This window comes from Haplochromis burtoni, unplaced genomic scaffold (genome assembly GCF_018398535.1).
Source record: "Haplochromis burtoni strain Fernald_Lab_line unplaced genomic scaffold, NCSU_Asbu1 Contig_381, whole genome shotgun sequence".
In the NCBI taxonomy this organism is placed as follows: Eukaryota; Metazoa; Chordata; class Actinopteri; order Cichliformes; family Cichlidae; genus Haplochromis; species Haplochromis burtoni.
The window spans coordinates 64033-87573 of record NW_024582742.1 but is presented as its reverse complement, the minus strand read 5'-3'; the positions used below and the strand labels follow the sequence as shown (position 1 = coordinate 87573).

General features: G+C 42.4%; 1 protein-coding gene across 2 annotated transcripts; it reads right to left on the bottom strand.

Moving 5' to 3' along the window:
* Positions 1-237: 237 nt before the first annotated feature.
* Positions 238-23239, bottom strand: si:ch211-71n6.4 (para-nitrobenzyl esterase). Of its 2 annotated transcripts, none has more exons than XM_005944089.3 (10): positions 23134-23239; positions 20556-20826; positions 17296-17716; positions 13884-13991; positions 11312-11508; positions 10300-10499; positions 10160-10218; positions 8129-8296; positions 4270-4497; positions 238-2649 (listed from the first exon to the last, which is right to left on the bottom strand). In XM_005944089.3, the coding sequence occupies exons 2-10, from the start codon at positions 20817-20819 to the stop codon at positions 2507-2509; spliced, it is 1788 nt and encodes a 595-aa protein (XP_005944151.1). In that variant the 5' UTR covers positions 20820-20826; positions 23134-23239; the 3' UTR covers positions 238-2506. The 2 variants fall into 2 exon arrangements, with proteins under 2 accessions (XP_005944151.1, XP_005944152.1); XM_005944090.3 differs by having other exon boundaries at positions 20556-20883; positions 23134-23206.
* Between the last annotated feature and the right edge of the window lie 302 nt (positions 23240-23541).

Genomic DNA, 23541 nt, shown 5'->3' with positions numbered 1-23541 from the left:
AAAACCTTAGCTTGTGCTATATTTTTTCTTACTTGGTTCCTTACTAAGTCTACTTATTTCTGACTTGGTAATTTGTGCTACTCTTATTGTATTGATCAACAAAACTGGACAGTTAATACAGGAAATTCATTAAACTGTAAAAAACAAACAAACAAACAAAACTTTTACATCCTTCCAACCAAGAGAACGATACTAATTTACTAATACTAATCCTCAAGTTTAGCAGGTTAACAACAGTCAGCATGATGCAGTTTTATTGAACATACAAAAGTGAACATCAACATATGAACACACAGCCAAATATAATCATCAAAGTGCTGTTTCCAAAAACAACAGAAACACGATGCAAAACCAAAGCAGATAAAAACAAACTGATGGCAATGATTAGTGTCGTTTGATTAAAATGGAAATGTGGTACATCTTTAAATACATAATGTCTGCTGATTGGATTCACATAACAACACAACAAATGAGGAGCAAAAGGAAGCGAGCATTTAAAACCAATCAAAACAAATTAAATCAAATATACAAAGAACGAAACGTGTTCACATGTTCGCAGTGGCCAAGCTTGAAATCAGTGCAAACAGCAGAAAGTGACAAAATTCAAAACTAACATCCTGTGACTCAACAGCACATTCACAGTTGACAATAACACGGACACATTTTTCTTGAAATTATAAAGCAAAAAAACTCTTTTTTTTAAAAAATATTCCCTTCATACCTTAATATTTCCTCTGTAAATACAGACAAAGAGTCCGTGTGAAAATGACCTGGGTGTACTTACATACTTTTACAGCTGTAACAACTATGTTTGTGTCTCTGTCTGAGTGAACTTTGGACATTAGACAAATGGTTACAAAGTCGCGTTAAGCTTCTTATTAAGATCATTTCTTTTTAACTCATTTTGCGATTTCACTAAACTTTGTGAAGCAGGAGGAATGTAACTGTAGTCTTTCATTTAAAATCTGAATAAAGGACACAAAGTAAATCCTCGAAAAGCCTTTTAGTCATCAGGACTGGATGTGTCCTGGCAAACCCCGAAATTCCAGGTTGACAGAAATGATAGTGAAATGATATCCTTCCTTTGTATTCTCAAATATATTTAACAAGACGTTGCACGTCTTTGCACTTCTTTAAAAACATTAGAAGCAGTTAAAGGCTTTAGCAGCAACAATCTGCAAAGATGAGAGACACACTGAGCCTTCGTTAAGGTTATTATTGCTTTATATCAGCTGGAGAAGAAATGTTCTGGCTTATAAAAAAGAAGAAATCAAATGCGTCTCCTTGTACGCCTCTGAACTGCCCTCAGAGCAGCTGGTACTTTCTGAAAGACCCAGTCCCCACTTACACCTATTCATCTGCAGAGTGCACTGGATTCTCTTCAGTTTCTAAAAACCTTGAAAGACACTTCACTTTCATTTTCATTTTTGTGAGTGGATGAAGTTGCAGGAAGGTAAATCTTTCAGTTAGCGCAGTTGATAAGAGGAGATTGTGTTGGTGTGGCCAAAGTGTTTCCTCTGTTTTCAATTTGGTCTCGCTTCATGTCCGACTTGGCTGACACGGCTGCTGAGTTTCAGCTGCAGACCCGCTCTCATCCCAGTGATGACCATTCAAAGGTCAGAAACAGAAGCTGCTGCACAGCGTGAGCGGTCAAACGGGGACTTCTTCTTAGAGACTCTAGGTTTAGAAATGTTTCATCATATTACATATAAAGAGGAGGAAAACAGCATTCCTGCGTTTATCCAAATGTTTTACCTTTTTAAAGCTTAATTTGAGGAAAGAAAAACTTTCTTTTGTATATTTCCAAAACTGCTCTGAGGAGCCAGACTTGAAGAACTTTCCCTCGGTCGAGTGGATTTCACGAGCTTTTTGAAGAGGGTTCTAACTTGTTTTTGATCTATAAACATTTTCAGCAGATCAGCGAAGTTTAACTTCCTGTGTGTTTTAAAGTAATGTTACATGACTGCACCCAGATAGAGGGGACTTCATTTCATGTTTCAGATTGATTTGGCACAAACATGTTTTCTTTGAAACCCATAACAACCCAAGTTCACTGCAGCTCCCCTTGGTCTGCTTCATTACACTTACATGCCTAGTTTAATGTACAGTTACTTTATGCAGACCCAGAGTCTGTGAAGTCTTTCTCACCTCACTCTAATGCAAACAAGTTAAGCTTCCTTGAATATAAAGCTGTTAGTTTTAAAACGGTCCACAGCGACATCCTGTGGATCAGCCAGAATTCCCTGCACCTCTAACTGAAATGTAACTGAAAAAAACCCCCACACAAACTTAAACTAGGAATGAAGTGAGAAATTATTTAAAACACAAATATGGCTCGTTGCTGGACTTTAAAATAATAGATTTAAGATTGAGCAATCAAACGCTGCCTCAAACAAACGTTTCATCTCTGTTGAGGATTCAAACTAACAGCGGCTGCTGTGGGATTTGAGCTGGATGAGAGACAAAGCAGAGAAACTGCAAAGTGACTTCCAGCTGCCGTCTGTGCTCAGTTCATCCAGGCGTAGGCATACAGGCCGTTCTTCCTCCACAGATCACACTGAGGAGAGGTGTAGTTACTGTCCACCTCAAGGATGTCGGACAAGAAAGCAATGGCTGATGGGTACTCGGACCACTTTGTCTCCACCTTACCTGCAAGGAGTAAAGAGAAACAGTGTAACTTTAAGGCACAAAAGTATCAAGGCGGGAGGTGGACGAGGTCAAATCCCCTCGTCCACCACACAGTCTAGTGTACAGTATGTTTTCCTTTTTAAATCTGCATCTGGCCAGTTCCTTATCCTTTTTGGCTGCCTCTGAAAGTGATATGCAAAAAGGAAATTAGTGGAGTCAACGTGTGTCCCGCTCCCTTTGTAGCCATCTGTCACCACTGTTGTATCAGCCACTCCTGTGAGGGTGTGCTTGGGTCTGAGTAGTGGACGCTATATCCATCAGAATTTCAGATGAACCCACATCTCTGTGTGTCCGACCATTTACTGTCCACCAGTGTGCTAAGGGGTGAGCGATATAACCTCAAAATCATGTCAATATCTGGAGAAAACATGTGATAACAACTGATGATATAGAAAAAGAAATAACTCGAAGCTCTCCTTTACCATCATATAACTGGATCCGTCATTTCAACCCAGCATTTGCTCTTCGTGTCATATGGAGTGCGACTAGCAAGTGAATTAGTTTGAGTCATTTTTTAACTTTTCAGTCACCACCTGCTTGTGTCTCCCAGCTTTGGTGAGAACAGTTTTCATGCATATTTTTCAAAGCGTTGTGCTTTGCTGGAGGTTGTTGGAGTAGCTTCGGTTTTACTAAATCAATCATTGGACACGTGGTATGACACGCCTGGGTTTTTCTTGTTGTAGTCCACACTGAAAAATAGAAACACATGGCGTGCTCGTAGCAATGATGTGACAATATGACACTTTCATGTAAAATTGTGCACAATATGATACGGCACAGTCTGCAGCACACGCACACAGCTGATGGGTAAAAGCCATGTGCTGGCAATCAGCCACAAACAGGCTTTAACCCTTCAAAGCAAGCAAGTGGATCAGCTACACAAAATCTCACCACCTTACATTTGTTACAAAACGGCAAACTATCGATGGAGTCCAAAATCTTTGGGAGCCAGCCTCAAATTGCCATCGGTGTAATGCTGTTTCATTTTCAGCATTGGAGGCTGCTGCTTAATAAAGACATGCCCTGATGACATGAATTTCAATCCAAGGTAGTTCCTTATGAGCCCTTCATAAGGCTGAAAGTCTTTTACATCACATTTTTCGATGGATGAGGATTGTTTCTGCTGAATTTGTTCAAAGTACCTCCTGAGCTATAAGTTAACTCACAGGTACTCTGAACAAATGAACATCAGCAAGCTCCGAGCACTGCTTAACAAAGGGCACAGAGGTCAGCTGATAGAGATGTGCAGAAGAAGAAACACCATTTAGTGTTAGGAACCTGCTTTTATCTCGGATGCTAAGAGCAACCCTATTCTCTTATTGTTCTCTTCTGCTCCTTAGAGGAAGTTTAGGGGTCATTTTCTGGTCCTGAGTGGCAGCAGTGAGATGGGCGAGCAGCAAAAACACTGATGTGTAATACAAATAAAAAGACGGGTTCTTGCCATCATCACATCACATCTGATAAAGTAGGGTTTGCTCACTTTGATTTTTTTTAAAACACAAAGTGTAGCACCTGAATCCACTATTTTAACTCCACACACACAATAACTTCTCTTATCTATGGTTTACGAACAGCCCTCACCTGTTTTGGCAAAGCTGACGAGATTGCGTGTGATGAGATCCTGAAAGCGCCGGTCCTTATCGGAGAGAGGTTTCCCTAAAATGAACTCCAGCCCTCCAAAGAACGCCACGGCATCCAGACAGTGGAAGGAGAAGCGGCTGGGGAATGGCAGCAGGTCGCTGGACGTGTTGACAGGTCCGGATGGCGTGTGCCTCACCACGTAGCGATACACCGGACTTTTGAGAGCAGCTGAGAAATGGTTACAAAAGAGCTTATTAGACTGTCAAAAATGACAAAAAACCAAATGTATCCTGCTGGAAATGTTCCACTTTCTATCTTCATAAACGCAAAAGAAAACACATCCTGCAGTTGCAGCATCAATGCCTCTTTATTAATTGTTGTTATTAAAATTAATCTTGTCACCTGAAGAAAAAGAATCTTCAACCAAATGTCAAATGTGAAAAACACTTTTGACATTTGTTTCAAACATTTACGACAAAAGAAACTTTGAATTACGCAAACATTGCTGACATTACACAGGTGGAAGCGACCTCACATCTTTTTTATGATTTCTTTGCTTCCACAGTGTCAGAAAACTGAAAATGTCTGCAATAGTTTCTTGAAGCCGAAGGCGAAGTCACCACATTCTTTTTACCATCATTTCTCAATATAATGAGAAATAAATGTACCAACACACTAAAGCGAATACGAGTGGAATGTTTGAGTCGTGGACTTTTAAAGTAACTTAAATGGAAAAATAGTTTTAGATTATCCATCTGTCCTCTGGCTTATTAATTAATTGGGCCTTTGTTGAAGCGACTCTAGTTTGGATTTATATTTTAATGCTTGACATTCACGAATACGATCAAACGTTTAGTGCGCAAGTCTGGGAGGGAGTTTTCACTGCAGTGTTCAAATTACACATTTTTTGGGAGATTATTTTAGCAGCAATTCGATGTGTCTGCAAAACCTCTGATGCAAGTCAGCGAGGATGGAAGACCAGCTGGATAGAAGTTCCCTCCAGAGATCTGAACTATATGCAAAAAAAAATTGATCTTTGACATCCAATGACATCTCATACTTTTTGTTCTTTCTCGACACTAATGACAGGATGAAATAAAAAGCTTAGCTACACTGTTGCTGATCCCTCACTTGTGAAATCTGGGGGCAGCAGTCCAAACCTTCCTGAAAAGCAGCAAAGATTTAAAACAGCTGGAACTGTGATATATTCATGTTTTTAAAGCTAAAACTTCAAATTGCCTGCATGTGACGCATTCAGGGGCTAAAGTTAAGTTCTTGTACTCCAGTTTCCTCCCTTAATCCAAAGACGTGCATGTTAGCTTAACTAGCTAACAAGGCTGTGAGAGTGAACGGCCATCTGTGAAGGACCCAGCTTCTCACCCTGTGACATCCTAGACAGAAGTGTCATTCATCACTTCAGAGATTATGTCTCCACTGCTCTACAGTCCAGTGGCGTTACATCCCGTAACGTAAGGCTTAGACGCAGTTGCTCAGCATAGGAAACCCATTCCATGAACTGTTCTTCAGCTAATCTGACGAGCACATGAAGTTTGGAGGTCTGTAGTGATTGGCTCTGCAGAAAGTTAACAACCTCTGCACATCCACTCGAAGATTTCATGTGGTCTTCCACTGTGTTATAATACCACTAAAGGTTGACTGGAAATTTCCTGACTGGGCTTGTTGCACAGGTGGTGTATTATCGTGGTACCATGCACGGGTGTATGCACCTGTGGCCACGGAGGTGATTAGACCACCTGAACCTTCAGGGATTTGGTTGGGTGACTGAATACTTTTGGCAAATTAGGGCGTGTGAAAATTGTTGGAAAATAAGTATATAGCAACAAAAAATGTTAATATGCAATGAAAGTGTAATGTGAGTACATACAGTCGGTATATTTCTGTTCTAAGAAACATAAAACCTACCTAACTGTGTTTTTTTGGTGTTACGTACATTTTTAGAGTCAAATGTTATTTGAAAAGCTTTTTTCTATTATTTAAGCCACAAGCAATATTTCATTTCTTGCTGAAACCAACATGTAGGATCCTTTTGAATCTCCCATTTATCAGTCATTTCGGGCCCAGATTGACTGTGACTCAGCGAGAGATGAAAAAAAAAGACAAAAAAACAAACAAAAAAAAAAAAAACACAAGCTGCACAAGATAAAAAACCCAATGAAGCAAGTGGAAGAAAAATCACCCAGGATGCCCTGCAGTTGCCTCACACAACAGCTAAATGTCACTTTACTCAGAGTTTCACCGCTGACACCAAACCTACACGAAGCACAATGGTGCCATACTGCAAAGGAAGGAAGGGGGCTTGCTACTGTGAAAAGAAAACGACTTGTAACATATATTTGTGTTACATTATACTAATGTGTCAGAGGAGATCACTTCACTTTTGGTATCAGCAGAGAAAAACACTCAGCTTTTGTCGCTCTCACTAAGAACCAATAAATATATCAGAAAGTATTATAAAGTAAAGATTACAAAGCAAAGAAACAAAGAAAGCAAATAACTTCTGTTCTCAGATACTTTTACTGTAATATTTAGATTTTCTTCTACTCAACTACATGTCAGAGTAGGGTTGCTCTGGGTGATGGATCAATATTATCAATATGAGGTATATGTTACACTTTGATAAAGTTTAATATAGCCACATCTTTGCTTCTAAATGAATGTGTGTGGGGATCCATCATCATCATCTCCAAACTAGAATAAATGAAAAGACAGTGTGCTGCAAGAGGGCAGCTACCAGGGCCATGGCCAAGACTAAAGCTGAGCACTGCAGCCAAGGAAAGGTAGACAGCTTTTACTTCCTCTGCCTCTTACAATAAGGGTATAAACCAGTATGCTGACTAAGCGTGCTGACTGAATCTTGACTGATGTGGTGATTGGTTAGAGCAGTGGTTCCCAAACTTTTTTTGCTGGGCCCCCCTTTGTTTTACAGAAAAATGTTTGTGTGCCCCCCCCCGCGTGCACGCACAAACACATCCTCCAACCACACGCGCCCATATTTTGCTAGATTGCGGTTTATTTCACACCTCAAACATTTAGTAAACAATTAAGCAAATACAAGTAATCTGCAATAAATTACAGGTAGTAATAAAATAAACTACTAACTCTTTTACGCTACGTCCACACCTACACGGGTATTTTTGAAAATGCAGCTGTTTCGTCCACGTAAACGGTGTTTCGAATCACCGAAAACTGAGATTTTTTAAAACTCCTTTTTTGCGTTTACGTGTGGACGAGGAATACAGTGTTCGTCACGCAACGTCAAAGGTATGTGCCTTTTTTCACGTCACGCTGTGTGCCACGTTATTGTTTACATGAGATGAATTGCAGAATGGCAGATAGACACAAAATACTGTTAATCTGACTGTCTGCAGGTTTTACACATTTACATACACAAGCAGTTACTGTCCCTCCATTTACAAAGGCAGAGGCGTCACGATGTGATTATTTTACGTGTAGCTGTTTTTTTCCCTGCGTAATAATATTCAACATTGCTGTCAATACATTTTTCAAAAAAAATGCCTCTCTGTGCAAAATGGGTTTAAAAACATAAACAGCTGTGGGATCCTGTTTGTCCGTGATTTGAACCGCGAGACAAATCGTGACAGGATCAGCCTGATGTTATTTGTATCCCGCTGTAACTTTACTGTATAAAGAGCAAACATCTCCAAAATGTCAGGAGTAGTTAGTCATTACCACAAGTGTTTGAACTAAACTGGTTTTCCAGCTGCCACTTAATCATCACTGAGCACTGCACATCTGGGTTAAAGCTCCTATTATGGGAGAACCTATTATCAATTTTATTATTATAATCATGATATTATTCAGTGATCCATGAGTTTACCTGCAGCCCTCTGGGCCAGGTCGTTGTTGGGACAGGTGACCCTGATGTCAGACACCATGGTGGTATAGGACCTCTCTGGGCAGCGGTCTTTGGTTGGACACCAGGCTGAAGATGGATACAGCCGCAACGCCTCCTTGACGAGACTGTCGCCGAATGACTTAAGTTTAGCTGAGAGGAAAACGACACAGACAGATACAGTCCACACATAATATGTTATCATGTGAAGTGCTTACACAGATTTTCCTGTTTAAACTCAGTTTCAGGCCCTGGCGTCATACGTCAGTGAGCAGGATGCAATCAAACAGAACAGTGGCCCGAACTATGAAACTGGATTTGGGCTTAGTGAGGTAAAGCCTAGTTTTCAGTGTCAAGAGCGTGGTTGACTTCTTAATGGGCTACACTGTCATGGTACTTTATAGAGCACACCTAACCTTATTTTCTAAAATCTTTTTCCTCCACGCTAATAATTTTACCTGATCAGGTAAAAAATATACAGTAAAAAACCCTTGAATTTTAAGCACTTGGCAACAGTAAGGAGGAAGAACTCCCTTTCAACAAGTAGAGACAGTAGAAAGCCAGGGTCTGCTTCAAGGCCCAATATCTTACTAATATTTTAGGAAATTTCTTTCAGTCTGTTTGTTCTTTGCCTATCCTGACAACCTTTCATGTGATCATGTGATTCACATCTGTTAGATGTGTTGCTAGGAAACCCAGAGTGTAAGTGAGACTGACCTTGTTTGAATGAATGATTCTCATATTTAGGATAAAGGTTCTGTTACCAGCGTTTCCCTGAAGCCCCAGTCACACAGACCTAGAGAGGGGGCGTGGCTAATCACTACGCAAAATTCTGTATTCCATGAGTAGCTGCTGGAGACACCCAGCAGTAGCGAGGTGAAATGGATTCCTGAGAAGTATACGATGCTCAACATTTCCTTGGTTGCAGGTTGCAGCCATAGGGTACTCTATAGCAGCGGGCCCCAACCTTTTTTGGGCCACAGACCGGTTTAATGTCAGACAATATTTTCACAGACCGGCCATTAAGGTGCAACAAAATACAACAAAATAAAATGATATGACCGAGACAAAAACTGTGGTATTTTGTAAATATAATAATAAACACGAATTCACTGTGTAATTGTGTAACTTTATTAGCAGCGTCCTCCTGAAATGCGCCAACAACACTGAGAGTAACATCCTCCTCTCTGCACCTTAATGCTCTCTGGTCGCTATGGTAACGCGTAAATATTTCTTTCAAACAAGACACACAGCTTCATCACGGGAAAAGACCCTGAAAACCATAAATTTCACACCGGAGCCTCAACTCTTGCGGCCCGGTACCAAATGACTCACAGACCGGTACCAGACTGTGTCCGGGGGTTGGGGACCGCTGCTCTATGGTGCAACCAATACACACACACAGGCATGTTTATTGGGCCATGTTTGTAAAGATATTGATTCATTAATGATTCAAATATTCTCAATCAAATTCCCAAGCCTCCTGTGACTTCATTCAACCATCACTACAAAGCACTAATCCTGATCTTGTTCTAATTCCCTGAAGCCAAGTGGCTACAATCTTACAATGTTACGCAGCCATATTTTGCACAGACACAATCACACACACGCTGAGAGAATCCTTGATCGTGGCTCAAGAGTTGGGAGTTCGCTTTGTAATCGGCTTGGACAGTCTCGGTCGTTGTGTCCTTGGGCAAGACACTTCACCTGTTGCCTACTGGTGGTGGTCAGAGGGCCCGGTGGCGCCAGTGTCTGGCGGCCTCGCCTCTGTCAGTGCGCCCCAGGGTGGCTGTGGCTACAATGTAGCTGCTATCACCAATGGGTGGATGACTGGTTGTGTAAAGCGCTTTGGGGTCTTTAGGGACTAGAAAAGCGCTACACAAATACAGGCCATTTACCATTTTACCATAGCAGTCATTTCTTCCAGCACAGTGGCTCCATGGTTGCTTGCATGCGATAAATTTAGAAGACGTCTACAAAAAAAACCCTCGGCTACACCCCCTTTAAAGCCGTTACCTGTTACGAACCACGTGTAGTCCCCCCAGGTCCACTCGGAGATGTTTGTAGATGGAGGACTGTGGAGGAAACACAGCACTGAAGTGGAGACTCATCTCAGCACAAGCTGAATGTGGAGAAACGGAAGCAGGTGAACTCACGCGAAGTCAGCCTCTTGCTCTGTTGTTCCGACAAGGAAAGGGACGTCACTGTGCTCTCCTTTCTTCTCCCACAGCTCAAAAGGGGGCGCTTTGAGGACGTAGCCGTCCACTACTGCAACCGGGCCGATGGATTTCCCTTTGGTGGGGAGGTCAGTCATCTCATCTGCTGCCCAGGAGGGGTACTCCTGCCATGGGATGGCCTAGGAATACATGCTTATTGTTTTTAGCATAAGATTCAAGACGAAGGAAACAAACTTATATTCATCTTAATGGTTCTTTTGGACAGGAGAGGAGCACAATGTATGTAAAGACGACTGGTCCACAGTGAGTTTAGGTTTCGCTTTCATAAAACACGACTATTTTTTAATTTGTATTTAACAGAATTACGGGGTAAAATAAGACGGAAACTGCTCTTTTTCCAGTCTCCTGAGTGGCATCTTGAATCACTTACTTTGACATTTTAAAAACCTAATAACAGTAACCTGCAGTCTGATGACTGTCACAGTTTTAAAAGTTCAGCTGTCATCATCATTTCATGACATACATTATTCATAATTCCTCCCGGGGTCATCGTCATGTTGAAATGAAGCTCTTCATGTACCTACAGGTTCTCTTCTCATCAGAGGATCCTCAGTTTAATGAAGCTCAGTGGTGTTTGAGGGAAAGCTGCCTGTAATCATGGCTGCAAATTATATTTAGTGTCCCATTTATTCATCAACTGCATAGGAAAATTAGAGATGTCCAGGTCTTTTGACACCTGGACGTGACATTATGAGCCATCAAAATGAAAAATGTAATTTTAATTTTGATCAAAATGTCAGAACTGTTTGGATAGATGAGCTACGAATGAGATATTTCCTGATATCTTTAGACATTAAGGAGAATATTACAGAAATTAACGTTTTTCTGTTATTAGATTTTTTATTACTGTGATAGCTTCGTTGCCTTTCACAGATTTTTTACAGCAAGGCTCTCCAGTTAGGATGGATTGTCTGCCTCCTCCTCCCCCTACCTGCAGGACCTGTCCGATAGAGAGGCGCCTCAGGCAGGCCAGATCTCCGCAGCCCGTCTTATTCAGGAACGCCAGGTTGTCCACCTCGGCTTGTTCCAGGGTCGCATTGTAAATGTACGAGCCGCTCATGTCCACTGCTGCATGAAAGAGACCCTTGGCTAATGGTGACATCATCAGGGTCCACACTGACGTTCCACCTTTAGGAGAGCAAAGTACAAAAATGGGAGCAGCAGCTGGCTGCAGGTGATGGAGCGGTTCTACTGGTTTGCCTTATTATTAAATACATAGACAACATAGCAAGCACCTGCACGTTCAAACTCTCCCAAAAGATGTGAAGTGTACACTTATGTTTTCAGGACTTTTAGGAGCAAGTAATTATCTTTCATGTGGTTGTGGAAGAATTTTGGCCCACTCTTGTTTACAGATCGCTTCAGTTCATTGAGGTTTGTGGCATTCTGCAGTTCTTATTAGGTTCTGTGATAGCATTTCCATCAGGCTGCACTGCAAAAGGCATTTTGAAATTTCTGGTATGAACATAGTCATAAATTGCTGATTTGTGCATCTGCACCATTCACACACAGATTGGTGCATATACCGTATGTTTCGGACCATAAGGTGCACCGGATTATAACCTAACCTCATATTGTGGATGGATTATCTCAGTTGTTCTCCTCACTGAAGTTTGGTCCGTTTACAGCATCCTAACCATTGGGAACCCTCACGTTAACTTTTATCGAGTCGAAAGGGTTAACGTTCCACCTCCACTGTGTTTATGTTATGCTAACATAGCTGTGTCGCTAGCGATCACGTAGCACATCCTTATATACCAGCTAGCCCAACTTCAGTAACCCTACAAACGTCACTGCTGTTTAGTTTTCTGTCTTCATTTATGTTGGAAGTGATAGCAGAGCTGTACGTTTGAATTTTTTCAGAAATCTCTCAGTCAGAACATGCTATATCATGTTTAGGTGGAAGCTAGCGAGCTAACTTCCTGCTAACTTCTAACTCCGTTAAATGCCTGGATGTTAAACTTAATTGTTACACCTGGTAAAGCAGCAACGCTGATGATTTTATTAAAGATGAAAGAATTTAGACAGTTTTTCAACTCTCAGTGATGCTGCAGGGTTCGTTTGACTTTGGGCCCTGAAGAAGATGGAGTTTAGGACACTGATTACTCCGCGAGGCACCTGACGATGCTCCAACAATCCATCAAGCGCAGTGTTGCCAACTTAGCGACTTTGTCGCTATATTTAGCGAGTTTTCAGACCCCCTTAGCGACTTTTTTTCTAAAACGCAACTAGCGACAAATCTGGCGACTTTTAGGACAACCGATAGCGATTTTCCTTCCTGAGGAGTTGGCAACACTGATCAAGCGGTGCGGCTTCGTAGCTTACCAAAGTCGCGCTAAAACATTTTTGACAGATTTTTGAGCGCCGTGTAGCACATAAAATCAGTTCGAGGTCAGTAAGCACAACCAGAATTAATACATAAGGCACTCTGTAGATTATTGAGAAAATTAAAGGATTTTAAGTGCGCCTTATAGTGCGGAAAATACGTTACCGCAGTTAGTAAATTGTTCTAGAGCTCTTGTTCAGTGGTTTGCTGCCGTTTTCCCTTCTAAAAAGGCCATTTTGTTCAATATTTTTCTAATTCTTCTGTCACAAACTTCGTGAAGCCAACTGAGTCTGAAGTGTAGCTCTTTGGTGTTCTACAGTTTCTCTGAGCTTTGGCAGAGGGTTTGACCCAGGGATAAATTTGCTGGGGTGCTAAGACTCTGACACTGGTAACATCCGCCTGAATACTCCAAACCAGTAAACTGCCACAGCTTCTGTTTTTATAGATACGTTAGCAATGATCAGTTAATCAAGGGCATTTCATTAGCATCACCTAGCTGCCAGTTAGCCTCTTCAATCAAATTTAAGCAGTGACCATGTACTTCCACAGGACTCTAATGTCTACCACTGCAGACGGTTTGATTATCGCCCTGTTTAAATGATATGGTCATAAGGTATACAAAGTATACTTGCTACTGCCATTAATACAATATAATACTGTGGAAAACACTGATGCCACACCCATCTCTTTTTATCAGTTTTTTGTTTTTACTTCAAATGACAGTTTTCTTTATGTCAGTATACACTGCGTTCATTCGCAGTACAATACTGACCAAAATACTACCAGCACATCAGTGCTTAACATGATTTGTCTTTTAAATAACTGTTATACGACTCTGGCAGTGTCTTTAATGCTTCTGTAGATTTGATCAAATCGCTGTAACTGCTTTGAGCATTCACTATAAATAACTTTAATGTGCACATTCTCTACTAGCAAGTGAGTTACTGCTGTAACTTCGAAAACATAAGTGAGTGTTATATTTTATAATCACAACACCACATGACAGATCTAATCTGTGTTCCTGTTAATATATTGTATCTCTTCTTTTAATTAGATCGAATCTTTTCTAGGACACAGACATAAAACATTCAATCCTTTAGGGTAAGTTTGAGACTGCATGTGTCACAGCATGTCCCGATGACACTTTTAATGATTTTTTTTTTAATACTGTTTATACCTGAGCTCTGTCCAAATATGGTAACTTTGCCAGGATCTCCTCCAAACACACGGATGTTCTTCTGAACCCACTTCAGAGCTGCGATCTGATCCAGGAAGCCATAATTCCCTGCAGAGGAGGGAAGGGGAGAGTTGAGAAGAGATCGATTAGTCAGGTTTTGATGCAGCCTTTTTTCTGATGTCCTATTTTCTCAGTCAGAAACCAGCTTTCTGTGGTGTTCTGGCAGCATGAACTAAATTTAACTCATCTCAAGCTGAGGGAGCGCGGAAATGGGGCAGGGGATGATTACAACTATTAAAAATGAGCAGTGATAGTGAAGAGGACAGAGAGGAGGCTCTGGAATGCCGAAAAGGAGTCGTGTGCCCTGCCATCACACCATCGTGTCACGCAAGGCTCTGTCACATCAAGGTCACAGTGGGCTTATTCGGGTTGCGTAACAGAAATGACCCACTTGACTCACAGCGCAAAAATGCAAACAAGCAGGAGGAAGCCTAGGAAAGAGCTCCCTTTATAAAGATCGCATTAGCATTCATTAAGTATACACATCTTAATGGAAGGCTATGGACTTCTCAGCATTCCCTCTAACTGGGAGCACAATGTAAACACCATAAATATTAAAAGGGTCGGTTTAAGTGGTAAATGGCTTGTAAGAAAATACACTACAGCCATTAGAACTTCTTTAACTCCACACGATGCACTGCAGCGACCTAACAGAAGCAGTTAAAAGCTCCCTGCAAGTGTCACTACTTCTGAAACTCCACGACGCTAATTAGGGTCTTTAACTGAGCATGTAAAAAGGTTTGTTTGTTCAAACTCGGCTGCATTTTATTCCACTTTATTTGTTTAGTAAATGGCTCATGGTTCACCTCTGAGGGAACCAAACAATAATGAGAATGGGCCTGAAGACGGAGCGCAAGCTGTGTCTCGGTTCCACATCGCATGCCAGCTGCGTACGCTAACCGTGCGGTCGATGGTGACAGGGAAAGGCTTTGTAGTTTAGAGGCTGTTAGCCAGACTGTGTGAGCGATGGAGTGGTTTTAAAACGTCATTAGTAAGCACAGACAGCAGAGTGAATGAGGTGAAAGTACCACTCTGACCAAGTGGACAGACTTGTCATGTGTTGCTGTTGGTAAAGTCACGCTCTCCGTCTCTTTGTGTTCTCATCAGTCTGCTGTCACAAAAGCACCGAAATGACCCGATCTAGCTTTCCAAATCAGTCGGACAGATATCTGATTTAAATATGTTGATTCGTATAATCTATCACGCATCATATTTCAGTGTTATCTCAAAATTCTAATATTCAGATCTTTGTTACATGTTATAAATACCCAACGTTTGGTCATCTCACTGCAGGCTTCTCAATTCAGTTTTATTTATATAGCGCCGAATCACAACAGTTGCTTCAAGCCACTTTGTGAGGCAAAGACAGTACAATGATTCCATTTTTAGCTTATAGTTTCAGATTATATTTAAAGTCGATGAATAATTATCAGCTACACCTTTATATTCTACTCTTGGTCTCCTTAAGTTACTTTGACAGGTCAAATAATTTTTACTCATCTTAAACTGGAGATTTGTGCATTTTGAAAATACTGGAATAAGCTCGTATTTTCAGGCTCATTTGTCAAATATGGAGTTTTGGGCTGTGAAAAGAAAACATGACCACTTATACCTAGAACTGCAGATGATGTCATCTTTACCCCACAGAAATTATTGCAAAACCATTACTATGGCATGCTGGGTTGCCTAGCAACACGCCCATTTACACAACAACACAAGGCTGCTATAACATGGGTCACAGCTAGCAACAGCTGATTGATAAATGAATTTAAGGCAGCGTAGCTAGGTAAAATATGAATAATTAATGCCGGGCTGAGGATGCAGAGCAGAGCGGGCAGTGTGTGACCAAGCGTGTGGAAAACCAAGCAGGTTGCTGTCTGTACAGAGCAGCAGGGGAACGTAGCTAAATTGAGCAGGGAGCCCAGACTGTGGAGAACTGATATGATGCTTAAAAACGAAGTGAAATCCACAGCCCGGTAGCCAAGGTTTCAGGACTGTGTGGAGCGCTAAGGCAGAGGTGGACAAGATAATGAACTTGGACTGATCTACTATTACAATATTTTTTTAAATGCATTTCTATGATTTTGTATTGAGCTGCAAGGTCGAGTTTAAAATTTAGGCAATAGCTGTTCAGTCTATTTCACAGCAGTCTGTTTTTATACCGTCTATATTTCAGTGCAAATAATGCCAAACTTAATTTTCAACTTTTCATAAAGTTCTTCTTCTGTAAGAACTACATTTTTTCAGAAGTGTTAGCTGTTGTGTTATCACTTTATTCTAATGTCACTGTACTGGGCTGCGACCCAGCACTTGTATTTCTGACTTTATAATTTGATATATTGTTCATAGTTTTGGTTTCCTTTAGTTCTTAGTGATTATAGTCCTTCCTCTCTTTGTGTTTATCTTCGCCTGTGTTAGTCTCTGTTCCCGTGTCTACTCTGTACTTTTCCCGTGTCCCACGGCTGCGTATTGTGTCGTGTTTCCTGTTTTACTTTGAAGGTCTGTGTCTTATGTCAGTGTATTCTGTTTTGCTTCCTCCCTGTGTCGTAATGTTTATGGAGGATCAGCTGTGTCTCCCTGCTGTACGCCATTTCCTCGTTTCTCTCTGTGTATATATAGTTTGTGTTACCCCCGGATTACCTCTGCTCTCCATCCCGTTTCCAGGTTTTCAAGTTTCTTGTTTCTAGTTTCAGGTGTTATTCCATGCTTAGTTTTTCCCAGTTTAGGTTTTCTTAGCTTTCCCTGTTCCACCTGTTTGTAGTTTGGTAGCAGCCAAAATAAAGACTCACTTTTTGTCATTATCCGTTCTGGTCTCCGTTTGCCTGCACTTGGGTCCACGCTCTGCTCATATCCCGACAATTTGCCTCGCAGATCGTGACATCTAATCTGTGTCGTAGCTTCATTTTAGGTCATTGATATTACAGATCATTGAAAAAACTAATAAAAGGTATGAAAAGCCAGTGGGCGGGGCTTGTGCGCTGACATAATTGTGGTGCTGAGATCTCCTCTGTCACTGACAACATACAGAGGCAAACGTAGGAAAAGCTTGTTTAGTGTGAAGCCTTTAGGCTCACAGGGGAGAGTTGTATGCACAGTGACCTCATTATTTGAGACATTAACCATGTTAAAATCCATTGCAACAGGTTATATAAGGGTCAGAAAATTGGAAAAATTGGAAGAGTTGGACAGGTCTCCTTTAACCTTTCCTGATATCTAACAAATGTCTTACACAACATGTATATTCATTAGCTTGTTTCAGCTAAGGCTTCAGGCTACAAATATCATGCAGCCAGTTGTTTGCTGGCTGCAGTAAAACACTCCACATTCGTCCTGCTGTGCATCACCGACTAACCTGAGGTGTTTCTTGGAGAACCTTCTCTCAGCATCTGTAGGGCGAGAAAGCCAAAGGCATTGAGTCTGTAGTTGAAGCTGACGTAAACCACTTTTGTGTCGGCGGCGAGCTTCTCCGTAGGTGAGTATCCCTTCTCTCCTCCGCTGAGCATGTGCAGGTATCCTCCGTGGATCCACACCATGACGGGAAGCTTGGCGTCAGGCTGCAGGGTGGGGGTCCACACGTTGATGAACAGGCAGTCCTCCTGGCCCATCACCTTCCCCGTGCTTGACAAGGGCCTCACCTGAGGACACATGCTGCGAAAGTGGCCCGCATCGATAACCCCACTCTTGCATACCGGTTCAGCTGGAGGAGCCCAGCGCAGGCCACCAACAGGTGGAGCAGCGTAGGACATGCCCTTAAAGGAGTAGGCTCCATTTTTCTACAAAGAAAAGATTAAAACTGTCAGAGCATACTTGTTGTACTTTCCTGAAGATCTGAGTTTTGGAGGAGGATCCCAGGACCCACTGCACTGTGGTGGATTTTTGTGTGATATGTATAACTATGTAACTATATACACTATAAATCTATGTGCACTGAACATATATATTTTAACTTTCATGTAGAGTCTTAAGCGCAAGACATTTTGCTTCACCAGGGCTTATTAAGGTTTTACAGTAACGGGGCAGTTGATGCTGTTGAGAGTTCGCCTGAATAACTCACTCTCCAGCTCCGGTAACTATCCATCCATCCATCCATCTTCATCCGCTTTGTCCGGGGCCGGGTCGCGGGGGCAGCAGCCTAAGCAAAGAGGCCCAGACCTCCCTCTCCCCAGCCACCTCCTCCAGCTTGTCCGGGGGAATACCAAGGCGTTCCCAGGCCAGCCGAGAGATATAATCTCTCCAGCGTGTCCTGGGTCTGCCCCGGGGCCTCCTCCCGGTGGGACATGCCTGGAACACCTCACCCAGGAGGCGCCCAGGGGGCATCCTTGTCAGATGCCCGAACCACCTCAGCTGGCTCCTTTCGATGTGGAGCAGCAGCTGCTCTACTCTGAGCCCCTCCCGGATGGCCGAACTTCTCACCCTATCTCTAAGGGAGAGGCCAGCCACCCTTCGGAGGAAGCTCATTTCTGCCGCTTGTATCCGCGATCTCGTTCTTTCGGTCACTACCCACAGCTCGTGGCCATAGGTGAGGGTAGGGACGTAGATCGACCGGTAAATTGAGAGCTTCGCTTTTACACTCAGCTCCCTCTTCACCACGACGGACCGGTGCAGCGTCCGCATTACTGCAGCTGCAGCCCCAATCCGTCTGTCGATCTCCGGCTCCCTTCTCCCATCACTCGCGAACAAGACCCCGAGATACTTGAACTCCTCCACTTGGGGCAGGAACTCATCCCCGACCCGGAGTGGGCACTCCACCCTTTTCCGGCTGAGAACCATGGCCTCAGATTTGGAGGTGCTGATCCTCATTCCCGCTGCTTCACACTCGGCTGCGAACCGTTCCAGTGCGAGCTGGAGGCCTTCACCCGATGAAGCCAACAGAACCACATCATCTGCAAAAATCAGAGATGAGATTCTGAGGCCACCAAAGCGAAAGCCCTCCGCCACTTGGCTGCGCCTAGAAATCCTGTCCATAAAAATTATGAACAGAACCGGAGACAAAGGGCAGCCCTGGCGAAGCCCATCACCCACCGGGAACGAGTCCGACTTATTGCCGGCAATGCGAACCAAGCTCTTGCAACGGTTGTATAGGGATCGAATGGCCCGTAGCAATGGGCCAGACACCCCATATTCCCGACAACACCTCCCACAGGACACCCCGAGGGACACGGTCGAATGCCTTCTCCAAGTCCACAAAACACATGTAGACTGGTTGGGCAAACTCCCATGCACCCTCAAGTATCCTGGTAAGCTCCAGTAACTAACCTTCCCTAATACACACTCAACGTCTTTCATGCAGCACAACCAAAACATTAACAATGTAACAGAGATCCTGAACACATGACGATAAAATATCATATGATATAATCACACACACACACACACACACACACACACACACACACAACACACACACACACACACACACACACACACACACACACACACACACACACACACACTTAACCACACTGAAGTGTTTTTATATATGAGAAAGCATGTAACCTATGTAGTTATAAGATTATATGTTATAAGATTGTGCCACTTGCTGTATAAGATTTAATAATTAGGATTAATGTGTGATGTTTGACCGTGTCATGACCTATTGTGATAAGCCAGAGCAAGGGGTAGTCAGAGTCCTGACTGGCCTTTGGCCAAGACCTTGGCCGCTACCTGACCCCTGCAGCTGTGTTTGGATGGGTGGGAAAGTTACCCAGCAGCAGGGGGCGGGGATACTGGTCCCTATATATTAGATGACCAGAGGACACCCCCAGCTCGTTTTTCCCCTCTGCTGTTTCTCTCTGTCCGTCTCTGTGTTGCTCTGCTGTCTGTGCTTAAGGCTGTACACCCCAGGGTTTTGCTTTGCTTGCTTTCTGCTATGTAATTCTCTTGCTAAATGTCTGTATGTATTTTTCCTGCTGTTCATATGATTCATTGTATTAAACTCTGTTCCAAGAATTCTACTCTTTTCCAGAGCATCTTTTTGAGTGTCTTGATTTTAATTGGATCTAAAAGGGTTGGATCTCCACATCGTTGGTGGGAGAAGGTTATCAGGATGGCTTCAAAATTTGCGACCACAGCACCAGTGCAGGGTCTGAGACCCGGTTCTGGATTTCACCCCAATACTCGAAGCTGATCCGGGTGCTGTTGTCTAGAATATAGACGTCTGTGTGTCCCTGACCCACCATCAAACAGTCAAGGCTGATGTTCCTTTACTGCTTTTAAGCAGTTTATTAAACAAACGTCTTCTTTTTTTTGAGAAACATAAAAAAATACTCAGTGTGCGAAAATGATCATTAAAAATAACTGAATGTAAATAAACTGAGCTGAGCGCTGACTGCATGAAACTCATCCTGCAGCAGCCAGCTCGTGTTCACAGAAAAAAAGACACAAATTCGATCACGAGCTCTACTTTGTTATTTCTGCAGATGAAGCACAAATCTTGTGTGTTGCAGCATCCTGGGGAAGTGAAAGCAAGGCTAAGCTAGGTTAACGATTACATTTGGTACAGGATTACAGTTACAGACTTCAGGAAATGAGGGTTAAATGAATTAAAAAGTAGTTTTTGAAAAGTGGTTGCAATACATCTTAGATCTGATATTATGAAGAGTACAAACTCACATATCTTCCTCTAAAGTCGCCACAGTCAGTTGACACCTGGGCGAGTCCCGGTGGCAGCGTCTGGGCTATGTAACCCAGGTAGGCGGCCAGAGCGAGCAGAGCGAGCACGCCGAGGCAGATGAGGAAGATGCAGCGTTTGGACAGGACCAGGAAGGGGCTGATGTAGTGTCTGTGACGCACATACTGCACCTCCTCCTCATCCTCCTCCTGTACCAAGTAGCGGTACTCGGTCCTCTCTGGAACCTCGAATGCATCCTCATTCATCTTCACTCTGGGTCAGGAAACGGAAAATGATAATGACTTCACCTCAGACCAGATCAGATCTCATCTGCATGAGGGGGACACAGGAATTATGGTCCGTCCAAAATGCATGTTTACAGGTTAGACATCACCAAAACACACTCCTCACACTTCAGGAAGATTTCTATCTGATGCTTCCAGCACCACAGTCACTGGGATGATATTAGTCATGTAATGAGCAGTGCCTGCTGTATAACAAATATGTGCTTTGGTTCTCCACAAAAAATAAAGAGCAGCTTGATCAGAAGCCTTTAATTGAGTTTCGCTCAAAACCAGCTGTTGTATATCTTCTATATAAAGTAGCTCCGGTCCAGCTGACCCAACATCTCTGCAGAGAACTTCTGAAACATTCTTCCAAGCTTTTTTCAAGCTCTTGATTTAGAACCTGATTACGAAGTTACCCATCGGGGTGGATGACATTCTTAGCTTTAAAAACCATTTCTAAACTTTTTGTTTATACCCTCACTCTCACTGCCTCATAAACAAGCTGAAGCCTCCATTTATGGCTCTAAAAATGAGACTCCCATGTAAAAATACCCGACTATAAAGCACTACAGAGAAAGTTTACAGCCTGCTACAAAAATACAAACTGTTTATTCTGTTCACAGCAGCTGTAAACGAGGTAAACGAGGTCATTGAACTGGAACTCGCTGTTTGTGCTGCTGGTGCCCGTTGTAGCCTTTTAATGTAATTATCAGACTGATCTGCTGTGTGGTACAGACAACCCAAGACATCTGTACTTCGGTTGTGGTCAGTGTTTTATTAGTCTGTCACTCAGCACTTACAGTATTCAAGCACAGTTTATGGCTGGAGCTTGCTAATCAGGGTAGTTAACATTCAATTCCATTCAATTTTATTTATATAGCGCCAAATCACAACAAAAGTCGCCTCAAGGCATGAATCGATAACTTGGCAGTCCATGCTTTCATCCAAATAAGACTCCAAATAACTGAAAAAAATAAAAACACACATGAAGGGTGGAGCTTAAAACTTGGAAGCCAGAAACAAATGAGTGATGTCACAGTGGCCCCAATCCTTCTTTTATGTACAGTCTATGCATACATCAGGGTCAGCAGCTGTGCTACAGAGGGAACAGCTGATTTTACTGATATGCAGTGTGAATTGTGGCACCTTGTGTATTGTTCTTTGTGTCCCGCTGCAAATTCTAACCAATCTGTTCAGTTTACCTCAGGACCAGCTGTACAACGTTCCCTCCACATTCCCCCCATTCCACATTTGTTCCCACCAGTTTACAAAATAACAAGAAACATCAGGAAGAAATGTGCCAATTAACAGAACTACTTCTACACAAACTCCAAAATGACCAACAGACAGAACAGACAGCAGCTGGAGTTGACTGAAATGCAGAATACAGACTGCTCAAATCAAAAATAAGATTTTATATCCATCAAAACTTTGTTATCGTATTTTTCATACGTTCAAATAATGAGAAGAACTTCTACTTTGTGACAGGCTTCTAGTAACAACAGTCTAGTAAGTGCCTAAAGACACGATAACACAGGCAGGTTTGACTGGTTGAAGTGAAGTGAAAATGAGTGAAAAAGCAGCCAATTCTCAAAGAAACACGCGAAAGCCTCGAGAACTACTGCTGAACATTAAACAAACACGAAACAGAAGAATATGAAGACATGAGGAGCGGCTGTCCGACACCACCGCAGACGTGTGCCGAAAATACAAACACACAAAACGGGAAAACGAAAAAAACTGTGCGGGAACAATAACCGGACGTGCCAGCAATAAATCAGAGCTGACAGGTTACAGCGGCTTCAACGTGTAGGCTCAGTGTTTCAGCTGCTCGGGTCACAGATTTCTCTCACAATTAACCCAAAAAGAAGACGAGAAGCTAAAAGAGCGAAATCATTTTGTCTGACGTTAATATGCTGTCAGCGCTTTTCGCCACAATGCACTTTTCCCTCAGCTGCAAACAAGTTGTTCAAATGTTATAAACAACTTGTTGGGCTGAAATCTGTCAAACTTGTTTCTCAGGATTAAGCCTCAAACAACATTCGTGTCACAGGTTAGATCCTGCAATTAGTTTTCAGCAGTGACTTTTATACATCCCTGTTTTTTTAATCCGGGTACAAAGTGTCACAGTGACATAAATAACGCATAAAAACAAAACCCTTTATGGCAGTCGATGACTTTTGGGCATAACACCGTTCCTGCCCTCAATCTAAACTTCCTCTCGCTCGACAGATTTATTACTAACGCCTCAGATAACTGCAGAAGAAATTAACATTGCAGTTTCTTAACTTACCATGTCCTATAAACTGCCAAAGAACGCAAGAAAGCACAAACTCTCCAAAAACCTCAACAGTTGACGCGTTTAGTTCTCCAGTGGGCGGAGCGCGGACATTCATGGACATTTAAAGGGACACGAAACTTAGAATATACGGGAAAATAAAAAAATAAATGAATAAATAAAATGATTTAAAAATCGGCCCTGATTAGCTAATCACAATGGTTAAACTAACATACACCCCAAACTCCGTCTGTGGATTTCCACATCATCACACAGGTGTTTGTTAATAGGATCGTTTCTGATTACTAGTGCGGGCCAGCAATACCATGTGTAACTGTATTAAATGCAGTAATATATTACAGTAACATACCAGGTATAGAAGGTAAACCATCAAACCATGCTTTTTTCTTCTGCCTGACTTGT

What these genes read in the sequence shown, in the direction of transcription:
- si:ch211-71n6.4 (XM_005944089.3), bottom strand. Translation starts at nt 20,819, where the DNA reads ATGAATGAGGATGCATTCGAGGTTCCAGAGAGGACCGAGTACCGCTAC. An exon ending in CTATCGGACAGGTCCTGCAG is followed by an intron (nt 10,500 to 11,311) that starts GTAGGGGGAGGA and finishes ATGTATTCCTAG; the next exon opens with GCCATCCCATGGCAGGAGTA. An exon ending in CTACACGTGGTTCGTAACAG is followed by an intron (nt 8,297 to 10,159) that starts GTAACGGCTTTA and finishes TTTTCCTCTCAG; the next exon opens with CTAAACTTAAGTCATTCGGC.